This window comes from Anopheles ziemanni, chromosome 2 (genome assembly GCF_943734765.1).
Source record: "Anopheles ziemanni chromosome 2, idAnoZiCoDA_A2_x.2, whole genome shotgun sequence".
NCBI classification, from domain to species: Eukaryota; Metazoa; Arthropoda; class Insecta; order Diptera; family Culicidae; genus Anopheles; species Anopheles ziemanni.
The window spans coordinates 61420543-61434935 of NC_080705.1; the positions used below are offsets into that span (position 1 = coordinate 61420543).

At 46.8% G+C, this 14393-nt stretch overlaps 2 protein-coding genes across 2 annotated transcripts; one reads left to right on the plus strand and one right to left on the minus strand.

The window, feature by feature from the left end:
* Positions 1-2839: 2839 nt before the first annotated feature.
* Positions 2840-4129, minus strand: LOC131294002 (mucin-2-like). The gene has a single exon (XM_058322050.1). It carries the CDS (start codon positions 4127-4129, stop codon positions 2840-2842), a length of 1290 nt encoding a protein of 429 aa, XP_058178033.1.
* A 5873-nt stretch (positions 4130-10002) lies between these two features.
* On the plus strand, positions 10003-13815 carry LOC131280967 (cuticle protein CP14.6-like). The gene is made up of 2 exons (XM_058310221.1): positions 10003-10014; positions 12777-13815. The coding sequence occupies exons 1-2, from the start codon at positions 10003-10005 to the stop codon at positions 13173-13175; spliced, it is 411 nt and encodes a 136-aa protein (XP_058166204.1). The 3' UTR covers positions 13176-13815.
* Positions 13816-14393: the final 578 nt, after the last annotated feature.

Below are 14393 nucleotides of genomic sequence, written 5' to 3' on the forward strand. Positions count from 1 at the left end.
TGTTAGTTTGCTTCGGTGGATGTTGTTCCACACCTTTTTCCAGGTTGCCTTCGGATGGGACTGAATCTTGGCTGGGGGTAGTCTGTTCACTTGCAACCTACGGAGGGCCTTGGTGGATAGCTGTGTTTTTACCGTACATGGAGTGTACGCCAGTTGCTGGACAACACTGCGAAGGCACGGATACGTAGACGGTATCAATGTAATATCTGGGGGGTTTCCCGCACACAAGATGTGTTGGGCTCCAAATGAGAGACTCTGATGTTCTGCAACATAGCGGTTTGTGAGTAGGGCTGCTGTCATCACGGCTGGGATGTGTAGGTTTAAGCCACCACGGTCTCGTGGCAGGGCCAGCTGCTGGAGCGAGACACGTATACCCCCAGATCCGTTCCAGAGGAGAGACCCAATCAAACTTGTCACCTTGGCTATGTCCATTGCGCGAGGGCCACAGACTGACGCAACAAACCATAGCTTAGGGAGCAAGAATGAGTTGAGCAGCGTTACCTTTTGCAGCAGGTTTAGATCTCTCACCCTGTGCAGCCATACCAACTGACGAAAGTGATTGATAACAGTATCCCAATTGTGGCCCGCTGTTTCCCGGATACTGTTAGAGAACAGAATTCCAAGTAAACGGAGCCGTTCTACGGTGTGCAGCCATGGCAGGTTGATTCTGTTCTCGGTTGTCACCATTCCGATGTCCAGAGCCGTGGTTTTAAGGACGTTTAACCTCGCTCCAGAAGTGACTCCAAAGGCCTCAATTGCTGCTCTCACCCCCTCGATTGTGGAAGGGGAAGTACTCACCACGGAGACGTCGTCAGCATACGCGTTGATCAGGTCGTCCTGATCGCAGCATATATCTTCGAGTCTCTTGATGAGGGGGTGAAGGTAGAGGATGAACAGGTGCATTGACAAGGGATCTCCTTGTCGCACGGAACGTTGGATGGGAAAGGCAGGTGATAGGGATCCATTTACAATGACACGGGACGAAGATTGCTCACCAATTTTCCTCAAAAGCCGCACTAGTGCGGGATTAAACCCTAATGAATCCATCGTTCCAAACAGGAAGCCCCTGTCAACACGGTCAAACGCCTGCGAGAGATCGAAAGAGACGAGTTTTGCACTCTTCTTCTTCCGTTTGAGTTCGAATATTCTCTCCTTAACAGAGAGCACAGCTTGGAAGATATTGCAGGGTTTATTGCTACACTTCTGCGACGGTGAAATGATTTGCCACCTAGCAATAATCTTCTCGAGCCGCTGCTTCAGAATTCTGGAAAGCAGCTTGTAGTCAGTGTTAAGCAGAGAGATCGGACGGTACGAAGATAGTGTGCACCCATCTCCCCTTTTCCTCGCAAGCACTATGACCCCATCGACAAAGGCCGCCGGGAAACGACCGTTGAGAGCATCGTTGAGAATCAATATGATTTCTCTCCAAATTATCCCAAACGTTCGCTGATAAAATTCAATCGGAATTCCATCCGGCCCAGGAGACTTTCGAGGTTTCGATTTTTCAATTGCATGAAGGACATCACCGTAGGTGATCTCATCCATGCAATCGTTGTTGATTTCGCAATCTTCGGGGATTACACGATGACAGGCAAAAGTATCGTCAACGTTTGTTGTCTCGTCGGTGTATAACTCCCTGTAGTACGTATGTATATAGTCTGCCAGTTGTTTTGGAGAGTCCAAAACAACGTTGTTGTCACACGTAAGTCTGGTGATCACGGTGCGCTCCCGCCTTCGTTTCTCAAGCTGAAAGGTGGAGAGGTTTTCCCCACACACCCTTGTTTCGTTAATCCTTGTAAAGTCCTCGGAGAAACGCCTCTGAAGGAGTAGCATTTCTCCTTTTATACGGTTGATATTGACCAACTCGATCGGATTGGAAAGATACCGACCGTATGAGGACTCTAACTTCGCATAGAGAATGTTATGCTGCAAGCGGAACATGGAGTATTTTTCATTCGTTTTCCATCGGAAGAACGATTTTATTTTTGGTTTGGCGAAATGAATCCACCATTCCATCCAGGAGCCAAAGCTCCTTCGCTGTTTTGTCCAATAGTTCCACTTACATCTAAACTCCTCCATGTTTTCGGCTGTCAAGATATGTGGCCGAAGTTGCCAGTATCCATTTTGCCGCATGCGAGGTATGTTTGGAAGGCAGATGCGCACCGTGAGCGCCTTATGGTCCGAGAAAGACAATACGTGCATGTCTGTTGCACGCAGTTGATCCTTCATGTCCTTAGAGACGTAGCAGCGATCGATGCGAGAGCCCGAACCACGTGTGATGTGAGAGAACTCTACAAAGTTTCCTTTGAGAGCCTCCCAGCTGTCACACAACTGCATACTGTCAACAAAGTTTTGCAAAGTGAGACTCGTATTCCCCATACCCGTGGCGTCCTTGGACTTCAGCACGCAGTTGAAATCCCCTGCAAGGATGACCGGTCCCGGTACATTCCGCAGGTAGTACGCCAACGAGCGGTTGAAAAAGAGTTCCCGCTCAGCTCTGTTTTGACTTCCCGAAGGAGCGTAAATGTTGCATAGCGTGGAAGAATTCTCAAGCCGGACGCAGATTAGTCGTGAGTCCAAGCTACGCTCGACGTGAGAAAATTTTAGGTTCACCCGCAAGGCGATCGCTGTACCTCTCCTTGTGTGGTCAATGTTTGTTACAACATTGTACCCAGGGAGCACTAAGTCTTTGACAGAAACTTCTTGTAGGAAGATTATGTCTATGTCAAGAGTGCGTATGAAAGTTCGTAGTGCATCTAGTTTGGTGGAATTGGATATCGCATTGATGTTTATCGATGCGATCGTCACTGATGTCATCAACTCATCCATTTCCACCAAACTACTGTGCGTCCACTTCCATTACCCCAGTCGGTTTCGCTGCCGTGGCATTGGTCTTTTTGGGAGGACGACCTGGCTTACGCTTGATCGGTTCCTCCCCAGACTTGCACGACACGTCGCTGTCCGTCTGTTCGTCCGTCTTTCTCTTACCTGCCACTGTTTGCCAGGAAAGGGATGAAGGTGTAGCGGAAGGTGAAGGGACACGAGGGGCTTTGAACGTCGATGAGGCATCGGCGTCCACCTGAAGTCCGGCGTTGTCCATCTTGGTGCTGGTCGATGCTGCCGGTACGGTCAACGCACTTGCCCGGATGAAGGATGCTACTGCCGGGACGGTCCGTGTACTAGCCGCAACGCTAGTGGCCTGCATCGGGATGATCGTTGCTGGTGCGCCTATTGTCAGGCTCGAAGCACCGGCCGGTGCGCTCGCCGCGACGGTCGATGTGCTCGCCGCGACGGTCGATGTGCTCGTCGGGACTGTCGGTGCGCGGACGGCCGGAGCGCTCTCCGGGACGGTCGATGCGGGCGCCGGGATGATCGGTGTGCTCGATGGGATGAGCATTGTGCTTGCCGGAACGGTCGGTGTGCTCACCGGGTCGGTCGGTGCACGGACGGTTTGTGTGCTCGCCCGGGGGACTGTTGCTGGAGCAGGGTTTTCGGTGCCATTCTGCACCGCTGAGGCATACGACAACCTCTCGTTGACGCTCGTCTTCTGAGCCACCAGTTTCCTGCCTTGGGTGCAGGTCATCCCATGGTGTGCAGCAAGACGGCATGTTCGACACGTTTGCTGCTGTCCCCGGTATGTTATCAGCGTCTCTTCCCCTCCAATCGAGACGTATGACGGCACCGGCTTAGACAAGACCGCTGTGACGTAGCGGTATCCGTCAGGGATTCCGGCACACGGGTATGGCTTCGCCCATACTCCGGCTCGGATTGACCGGACTTCTCCGTAACGAGCAAAGAAATCCGTAATGCATCTGTCCGTGATGTCCTCGGACAGGTCGTGGATTTTGATGACCACGGAATTGTCGACCATTACGATCGGGATCGGGAATTTCTTCCCGTCGCATTCGAGAGAATGCTTGCCGTCGTTCTCCTCGACGGTTCTTAGAGCAAGGCTCTGGTCCTTCACTCGGATGTGAAGGAAGTGGGATGCCGGCTTCGTCCGGATTGAAACGATTGAAGAGCTGCTTAGACCCAGCTTGGTCATGGCGAGGGTTGTGGCCTCCATCAAGGACGGCCTTTTGGGGAGCTTCGAGAAATCCACCCGCAGGGTGCTTCTCGAAGCAGCCATGATGTGGCTTGCTTTTGCACTTTTTTTTTAACGCTCTGTTTTGGTAAAAGTGCGTCCGATCGCAACGAGTCTCGGAGAGGAACTATCAATAACCGCGACTTTGTGCAAATTCTTCTCGCTGGTTTTCAGCTACGATATGGCGTAATATGGCAGTTAAGGGACCCCAAAACATTTAAAATATATTGTAACATGCTTCAAAAGCAACATAAAGTACCAAGGTTTTTTGCCACTTTTCGCCGTCTGGCTGGATAAAGCTGGATGTTTTAGCATACAATTCAACGCAGATGGTTCAATGTTTTAGTGACGTCTCAGTTTAAAGATTCGGGTTCCGTTTAAATGATACAATTGTCAAACTTGTTCTAAATTTAATAGAAATGCTACTCTTTATTTTGGTTTTGACACAAATTTGCTAGCGTTTTCCATTTTTGCAGGAAAAGTCGTTGAAATTTGTTTTTTTTCGTTTTGTTAATGCAAATGCAAATGGGTCATTTAAGCCTAATTATTTAATAGACTTATCATTTAAGTGAGAGTGGACTCAATTTGACAAAAAACCACTTTATTAATTAAAACAAACAGCCTATGCATTTTGTTTAGGGAGCGTCGATCCATTCTATTTTAAATTGGAAGCATTTTAATAACTAGACTTGACAAAAACTGTTACAAAATCAGTGCCACTCAAATGTAAACCATTTGTTTACTTTGAATCATCGAAGAACAATAAGAACCGGTTTTCAAGTACAAATTCCCAAACCCAATGAGAGTGAAATGTGTTTAAATAAGAGGCACTTAAAAGTTAACACCAAACTTCATCGAGACAAAAATGTCAGTAACGAATTAACACTTCAACCCGACGAAACAAACCACGCTCGATCAAAGCATGTTGGAATTAACTACCGAAGGGTAAATATTTGTAAATTCACGCTCCCTGTTAACGTGCGTAATCGTAAATGGTGTTCTTGGCATTCAAACGTCGCTAACAATCTTGCACTTGACAATGTGTTCGAAAGAGACAAATTATCTGTTTATTTTACTTTAATCATACACAGAACACGTTGGTCGGCGGACGTTATATCACTTTGTCAGAAGCAATCACACTCATTACGGAGGTTAATGCGACGAGTAAATTACCTTCCGTGGAGAATTACCCTCCTGTTGGAGGCAGACATGAACGTGTTTCAGTTTGGCGGTCTCGTCTCCAGATGGATCCTAGAAATTATTGATGGATTTCTATACTACCAAACGAACAGCAACCCTTCGCTCACGACGATGCAGCGCGGATAACGGAGTCAAAACGCCATTAGAAAATGCCACACACGCGGGCGCCGATCGTACGTGCCCATGGGGCATCATCGCCTCTACTCCATACTCATCCCTTCGTCACCTCATTAACACGACCAGCACCATACCGTCCCCTGAATCGCAGCCCCCGCGGAATCGATCGCGGAAGAGAACATGTTTGCTATCGTGTGCCATTTACTAATTGAACTCCAATCGAGACTGCGAGTGGCGAAAAAGGCAGGTTATTAGCAATTATTTTTGTGCAAATACAAGTCCTGACCTTTCGCGTGGTAAAGAAGATAAAACCATACGATGGCCGGTTGTGGATTGCGTGAAAAATTTGGGTAAATATCATCAAAGACATTTGCTTGTGAATCTGTTCTGATCTCATCCTTTCAAAGGTTGTTCAATTTATTTTCTGAAAAGCAGTTGCAATCGTTAAAGATCAGTAAAACCAAAATTCATCGAAGATCGACCTCAACCTTAACAACACCTAAAAGCAAGCATTCCGTAAAAATTGAAGGTTATTATGCCGAGGGTAGTAGCTTCATCGTCAAAAAAGGATTTTGAATCGTTACATGAATGTATCAGATTAAAAATGGAAGATCACAATAAATTTCAGGAGTTTTGCATGAAATTTAAAACCGTCTACTTCGTTAATTTGGATGGGTTTTCCATCAATCTTTCCGTATTTGTTTACCATTTCCGTGTTAAGATTTTCATCCACCCATATTTTAGCATCAACAGAAGAAAGTGAAACGATCATCAGAAATGATAGTTTTGTTGAAAGGTTTCCTCCTCGCGAAATGGAGGGCACCACCGACTGTGAAATATTGTTGCCAAGTTTGACATTCCACGACTCGGGGCGATCCGGAAACCGTCCGTCCGTGGTCCACGATCTGCGCTTCTATTTTATTACTCCCATTTCGCTTTCCTTCTCGGTGTGCTTTTTTTCCTGTTGCCAACATTTTATTCATCGCCCTGCACGATGCCGGAAAGATTGAATAATATTGTATCACCGAAAACGGGGAAAGGTTAAGCGCCGCCCGATCGAAGCGGGCCAAGATTGATGGAAGAATGGGATTATGTTCACTGCGTTCGATTTGCCATTCGGTTCGGGAGGAAAATGATCGTTTCCCCAAAATTTTGCGAATGATTTGTCGTGCTCGCACGTGCGCAAACTTCGACTTCGCAAGCGAAAGTTCCCGATCGAAGTTCCAGACAGAGCGAGATAGCACCCGCTTAAGAAAGGCGTTTTCGGTTCGCGTAATGGAAGGGCCTGTGGACGAGTAAATCTACTCGCAAAGTACTAGATCGGAGGAGTTTTGCGAGCCTTAGGGCAAGCGAATGGCGCAAACGGAAGGGAACTTTCTGCTGGGGTGTGTCTGTATACGCATTACGTAAGAGGTCAGATGTGAGTTTGATTTATGATTACCCTGTGCCGCGTTGCGTTGCGTTGCGGTCCAGTTAACCAGCAGCTTCCGTTCCATATCGAGCGTTCGAATTAAAGGGCAGTCGTGTTTCTTAATTTTTGTGCTTGCTTTTGTCCATGGGGAAAATTACTACCACACGCTACCGAATTTCGCATTCATTTCTTCCCCTTCCCCAATCGAGCTAAAGGTGTCATAAATATCGATTCGAATGGTTTGTTGTGTGCGATTTATTTTTCACGTCTACCTGTTCAATGCAAGAGGTCAGCAGAACCGGGTGGGGGGAGAATTTATCTTCTCTAATAGCCCCTGCAGCACAAGAAGCTGAAGGTGGAGAGATTTTCTCATCCCACCCCACACACCAACCGATCGATGATTAAGTGCATCCGAAAAAAAACGCGTCCGATTACATCGCTAAAACATCGCCACACCGGTCGGACGATTAATCGTCCTGACAAGCTTGACCTCGACCGGAGTTTTCGGAGCCCGAGGCCCGAAGACGACGAAGAGAGGCACGACACACAAACCAAAAAATCAAGACATACCGATGAACCCCATTTTCACCCGGTTCACCTCTGACTTTTGTGATCGTTTCGCCAAAAATTTGCACTATCCAGCACATTTGCACGCACACAGGCGTGGGGTGTAAGCAAGGAACACTCGCAAAAATAAACGAACGTCGAACAGCAGAACTGTGTCCTCCCTAAGGCTAGCGATGGAAGATGCAAGGTAACAACAGATAAAAATAACAAAACAACACTCGAACCCATCGAGGCCCAATTTTCGAGGACGAAACCGGCCCCAGGACATCGTTAAAAAAGATGTGCCGTAATTTTTACTCTCACACCCCACCAAAGTCATCACCATCGTAGTCCAGACCGTGTGGTTTTTGCGGCCGCCCCGTTTGGTTTCGCGGTTTCGAACCCCTTTAACGGCCGATTGCGTTATGGGTAACTAGAGACACCTTAAAACCGACCGACCGTCTGACCGGGTGACCCAGAGGCACACGAGGGCAAATGCGAAGAAAAAGAAACCGCGAACCTGCCGCAAACCGGCGGAGGAATATCATCTTCGAAGTGGAATTTGTCAACGTTTGCAAATTTCTCCTCCATCGATTTTTGTTTCCCTCTTGAGTGTTTTCTTTCATTTCACTTTCCTCTGCTCCTTCATATGCCTTTCGCTAAAACAAAATCAAAAACAAAGTTATGCCCCGACGTACGACGATTGGCCACCGAAACGGAACGCTCGTTCATTCAAAAGACTTCAACGAGCGCAATATGTATGGTAAGCGACGAACCCCATCTGGTTGGTGTTACGCCTTGGAAGCGCGGCGTCTGCCAGCGTCGTTTCATTCACCATTAAGCAAGGGAGCATGCAATGGACTGGGATTGCTCTATTCTTCTTCTTCCTCCTTTGGGTCCCCGCCCGGCGTTCGGCGCCCAATCGGTTGGAATGTTTCATGCAACAACGAAATCCAATGCACTGTTTTTGAGGCTCATTACCCTGGACGTTCGGTTTTTGCTTCCTACGCTACTTAAACGATTAATCTAAACCGATGGGTTGGATTGTGGTTATGGGTTTTTTTTTCTCATTTTTTTAACACGGATCGACTCTAAACGCGTCATAACGGCGGTCAAACTCGAAAGGGAGAAGGTCCAGAGCTTCTTGTTTCGTTTGTTTCACTCCCCTTGGTGGAGTGTTGCTGTTGCGGTGCTGTCTCGAGTATTGCGCAGCGTTCCGTCATGATCACCATGATCTTCGCCACCAGCTACCGCCAATACCGGCTCTACCAACCCCACCCCATCCCCTCGCTCGTGGGGCTTGCCCTGCCAAAAAGGTCGAGATGTTAACGCCTTGCACTAAAGTGTGCTGTGGCGCGCCGATTCGGAGGCGCACAGTTTTGCCTACATTTACTCATGTTACACACGCCTCCCCATGCACCATCATCACCTCCATGCGTCCTAACGCTTCTAACGTTCCTTGTTTTGGGGCCGCGTACTCTCGTCCCAAACGGCTGCGCTGGCGAGTGCTTGTTCTTTTTATTATATTTTCGTACACCTTTATGTACAACATACACCATTTGGACCAACCACTACTAGGGTAGGATCGTAGTTGATCCTCAGCCTAGTCGTCCCAGGCGGCAGCAGCAACAACACCACCCTTTGCGAAGGAGGGAGAGTTAAACAATTTCCCTCCCGCACAAACCATCTACTACTAGTGGTTATTTTTATTTCGTACACCTCTATTGCCGTTTTTCCACACATTTATATATACTTATCTCTTTTTCTTTAGTGCCACCGCCGCGCTCCCGACTTGATCGTCCACTCTCGGGCGTCGTTTCGGTGGCGGTTTCGATTTGCGATCGCGCACGAATGCCACCGCGGTGCCGCATCCCTTCTTAAAACGTCCGTCTCGGCGTGTCATGATGAGGATGACGACTTGTGCCCGCTTCTGGTTGCCCCCGCTTCCCTCCCTCCCCCAGCGCCCCTTGCGATCACGATCCACAGCCGTTGCCTCTGTAGGACCATCCGTTCATCCCTTTCGCACCGCATCACTGTTCTCTTCCCTCACACTCTCGGTCACTCTCGGGTACTCCCTTCTAGAAGCTCGCCTTACACATACCGGCGTGTACTGCAGCAGCAGCATCTTCTCATCCGATCGCATCTCATCGTAAACCTACGGCGCCTCCTTCCCGAAACCCCAACCGGCGAACCATTCCCACCGCTGCTCTCCCCCCCTTCGCTCGTTCTACACTCGTCGCATCGTTTTTCCGCGCACGTTCACAGATTCGGTGCCCTCTCCCACCCACCCTTCCAGCGAGCCGGCTTCCCTTCGTGCGGTACGTTCCGTACGTTTGTTTTGTTTGGTTCTTTTTTCTGCACGTTTCGCTCTCCCCTTCAACTCGCTTGCAATCTTCCCGTACTACCAAGGGCGAGGGGGAGGGAGGGGGAGCGTCTCGTCCTCCCTCTCGGGCAGGTTGGTTCTTTTGTCGTGACTTTCTTCAACGGGCCAATATAAAAACGCGGTAAATTTCCAACGAACGATCAGTCTCAACCGTTCTCTGCCCACACACGGTGGTCGAATCATAAGCCCATTTGCGCATCGGATCTGCAACAGTGAACTTTTCTTTTGTTTTAGTTACCGCTACCACATTTTCCTAGCAACATGTTCCGAGTGGTGAGTTTTCCAGCGAAGGGAAACCGTAGACCTGTGGCCGATCGGGTCAGGCAGTGGGAAGGGAAGGGACGAGGATTGCGCAAGGATTTGATCGAAAAAAGGACATTTGGGAGCGATATGTGGCACAATTGGTTATTCTGGGAAGTGGTTTGAAGTGTTGTTTGATTGCTTAATTTAAAGCTCGTGTAAGAAAGTGAAGCTGTATTGTTGAAGTTGAAGTGCTGAACCGTTCCTTTGAGTTTATAGTAATTTGCAGATTATGTTTATTAATCAAGGCGGCTATGACGTAAAATTTGTGGAAATTTAACACTTGACTATCGTTTATTCAAACATTCCAGTTCATGGTTTCAGCCTTAGCAACTTAGCCTATCATGAACGGTGTGGAAATGTTATAAAAATTAAATTTTAATTTAATTTGTTTAAACAAACTATGTGTGAAACATAAAACATGTCACACATCTTATACTTTACACCAATAGTTTGTGTCAGTATTCAAACTCACAATGTATGTTGCTTGAAATAGTTTTTAATCCGTACCTTTGATGTATAAGTTATATAAAAAGGGCAATTTTTTACCAACAATGAGAAAATGAAGCACGCGAAAAAGTATTTTTTTAAATATTAATTTGTAGCACAAACTACCCTTGCCGATCGAAAAATCTTTCCAAATTTGTTTAAATTACTCATAAAGCAAGCACGTATGATTAGCATATAATTCAAGGTTTATATTTTAATCCTGATGCTTAACACCTATTTCCTAGAGCTCCAGTATTTATGCAATGTTACATTTTGTTCTATGGAATGGAATGGAGTACGCTTATTATTACCATTTCTGGTTTTGCTCACTTGTATCCTACATTGTCTTTTTTTTTTTTTTTTTGGAAAATGTCACATAACATTTTCAATACGTCATGGCAAGTACATCAGTTTCATCTTATTTATTTACACTTTTTATTTTGATTTTTGATGATTATCTTTTTCAAGCTCGTTGAAAACCAATTGCACAAGAAAAAGTCACCTTCCCTTTTTCATTGAGTAACTTTTATTAGTATTTATACAATGCACTTTAACAAGCATGATGTGGTGTACCATCCAGTTTGGTGAAGGGTTCCATACAAAAATGTGGATGGATTAATTTTTGCAAGCTTCCTTTTCTCCCAAAAGCTTGCGCATGCTTGTCACCGGGTGCACCATCGTTTCAGCAAATAACCCACCCTAAAAGGCGTTCCCAGCGCAAACCAAGGGCAATTTTGTCGCCGCGGAAGCAAAACGATTAGCTCTTGCTTACATAAACGCATACAAAACGCGCATTAGCGCGCAGGGCTGGTCCGAAATGACAACACACCGGCGAAACATAATCGCGCTCGTGGGAGACTAAACGGTGCAAGCAGTTCAAAGCGCCACCTTCGCAAGTAGCAACACGTCAAGGGTTGATTATGTGACGGAAATTAAGAAGGAAAAGAGAAAAATAAAGGGTAATCTGAGGGCCTTAAGACCAAAGTTCCCATGCGAGCGGAGCGTGATGGGAGCATGATTTGTTGAAGGGGAAGCAGCTGTGCAGTTGTTCATGTGCACTTTGGCTAATGTTTTTTCGTTTTGTCGACTTTTTATTTCGGTGCATGCCACCAGAAAACTGTGCCACTGACCTTCCCACGAGATGGCGTGTTGGCGCTTTAATGGTATCTTTTGAATTCCCAAACTGCTTTCAAGTGCCACCAGTTAGGATGGGGTAATTTTTCTTTAATTGTTTTGCTGCGCCAATGTCAAACGTAAACAAAAGTTCTCTTGTACCAATGGTTTTTTCTCATTTTTTGGCAATGATTTTGAAGTCAGTAGATTTATTTTTGTGTCTGACTGATCGTCTGGAAACGGTTTCTTAGTGGCGAATATACCACCAATTAACATCTATTGACAAACAAAAGCAAGCAAGCAAACGAAACGCAAGGCAATGAACCTACCATTTCGTTTCTTTAAATAACTCTGTTAACGAGCGCCTTACTGGCAATCAATCTTTAAGGAGAGACAGACGAAAGGAAAAACAAGCACCAATCTTCAACGGTGTTGATACTGATCGCTCATCGTCGTCGATCAGTTGAATTAACATCGTTCAGCAGCCGGCGATCGATGACTTTCGTGTGTTACGCTGCGGATGATAAGCGGTCGTCAATGAAACGTCGACATTAATGATGACTCTTCTCCCTCCAGTGCCAAGTAATTGACTTCGCATTACACGCCGAACGGCCGGCCGTCTGGTTGTATCGTTTGCATGCACGTTTGATGCCTTATTTATGCATGTAAATGCGCTTCCGAGGCCGGCGAGATTTATCTGCTTCTGTCTATTTTCGAAACACTGACCTCACCGGCTGGATAGTGTGCGGTGATGAATCGCATCCAATCGGTGCCATCGGCAGTGGGTTTGCAAGCACCCATTGCGACATCTCTCGATGTTATACAAAAAAAAGGATGTCACGTGCATCGTGAAGTCCTGGTTGGAGCGAGGAATGCGTGTCGTATCGGAGGCAAGGAACGTGGAAGGATCGTCAGCTCAAGGATAGGGTGTGCCGTTTGATGATGGCTTGTGATGGCAATTCTCTCAATGCCACGAGGGTGTGTTAGAAGATGGCTCGAACACCTTGCGCAAACAGCTTGTTGCGCCATCCCCAGTTGAGGTGTTTCGGTTCAGCTTCTTGATGGATGATCCCGCATGATCTTGTCACTAATATCTTGTTTTTCCACCTCAACCCTTCTCCCGCGTCCACCAGTTTGTCATTGCTGCCCTGGCCGCGGTCGCCGTCGCCCAGAACCCGGACGCGGACGCACAGGTCGTGAACTCCGACAGCGTCGTCAACCCGGACGGTTCGTACGCCTGGAACTACGAGACGAGCAACGGCATCCGGGCGCAGGAGGAAGGCGTCGGGGGCCAGTCGGCGTCGGGTTCGGCCTCGTGGACCGACCGTGACGGTACGCCCATCCAGCTGACGTACGTCGCCAACGAGGGTGGCTTCCAGCCGCAGGGTGCCCATCTGCCGCGCGAAGGACCCGTCCCGGACCATGTGCTCAAGACGCTCGAGTTCATCCGTGCCAACCCGCCGAAGGACGACCCGAACTTCAACATCCAAGCTCTGGAGGCCGAGATTGCCCGGCTGCAGGCCCTGCAGTAAGCGGTGCAGCGTTTTCTTCCATGGCGTTGCCAGTTCTTCATCAGTCATTTTGAAAAGGCGAGTGTCGTAGAGAGGGATGGAGAGACGATAGGACGAGATTTGTTGAGGCATTTTGCTGTGACCTGTGCACATACTCATACAGCAGAAGTGAAATGAACACGACAGCAGCAAACACCCTTTTACCACCCTTTAGTGGAAGGGGGCAGAGGAAACTAACAGCTAGGGTAGAAGGAGCATGAAAACCAGCCAGGAAGAGAAGAAAACACGATACAAATAGCAGATCGATTAGGAGGAAAACAGGAAGAACAGAATCATCAGGAGAAGGAGAAGGATTAACTAATTCCCCTTCTTTTCGTCAACACGCTACTTACTGCAAAGCTGTAATACTTTTGTACATAATTTTGATTAGTTCATTTACAAACATCTCAACGAAACGTAAACGTACTTTTCTGTTTCTTTTCTCTGTCTTATCTGCCAATGGAATGCTGTTTTCATGTTGTTGAATGTTCCGCCATCCAATTCGTTCGCTTCCGAATTACGTGAGCGTGCCAAGAAACCAAAATTTAGCGTGCCCCTAAGAATATGCAACAACTCAAAGGGATGTAGTAGCGTGTGATCTGTCTGCAGCGAAAAACGTCAAGAGGCCATAAAACGATCGTACCGAATTAAAGCTATTTCCCAACACGAAGAGTTTTATTCAAAAGGGATTTAAATGTTTTGAAAGAAAAAAAAACAGAAATTGCTAACTTACTTAGTTAACATCTGAGCGATCTTGGCCTGATGAAGCTTCTGGTTCAATTCCCTTTACTACTAATTTACTGAAAATGATAACACGCTTTTAATTTATGAAAAAATAATTAACTATCCATACGGAATAGTTAGTAATTATCTGATCGTCTTTGAAATCAACATTGCATTCATTTGAACATTTACGTGCAGCGCTAACAAAAAAGCAAAATGTGTCAGAAACCACATTGAAAAGATCAAATGAATCGGGGAAATCTGCTTTCTGGATCTGCCCGGTCAAGGCAAACATAATACTCTGGAAAGGGTTTTTGTCCATGAATATGGGTACCAGAACTTTTCTTGAAGCGAAACCTCAAACACAAGCTTTTAATACTTGTTCTCTCTCTTGTATTAAACCCCAACGAGAAATTTTTGTGTTATTCAGGTGTAAAAGAATTCTCTTCAGAAATGCCCGCTCTTCTTTTCAGAATT

What these genes read in the sequence shown, in the direction of transcription:
- LOC131294002 (XM_058322050.1), bottom strand. Translation starts at nt 4,129, where the DNA reads ATGGCTGCTTCGAGAAGCACCCTGCGGGTGGATTTCTCGAAGCTCCCC.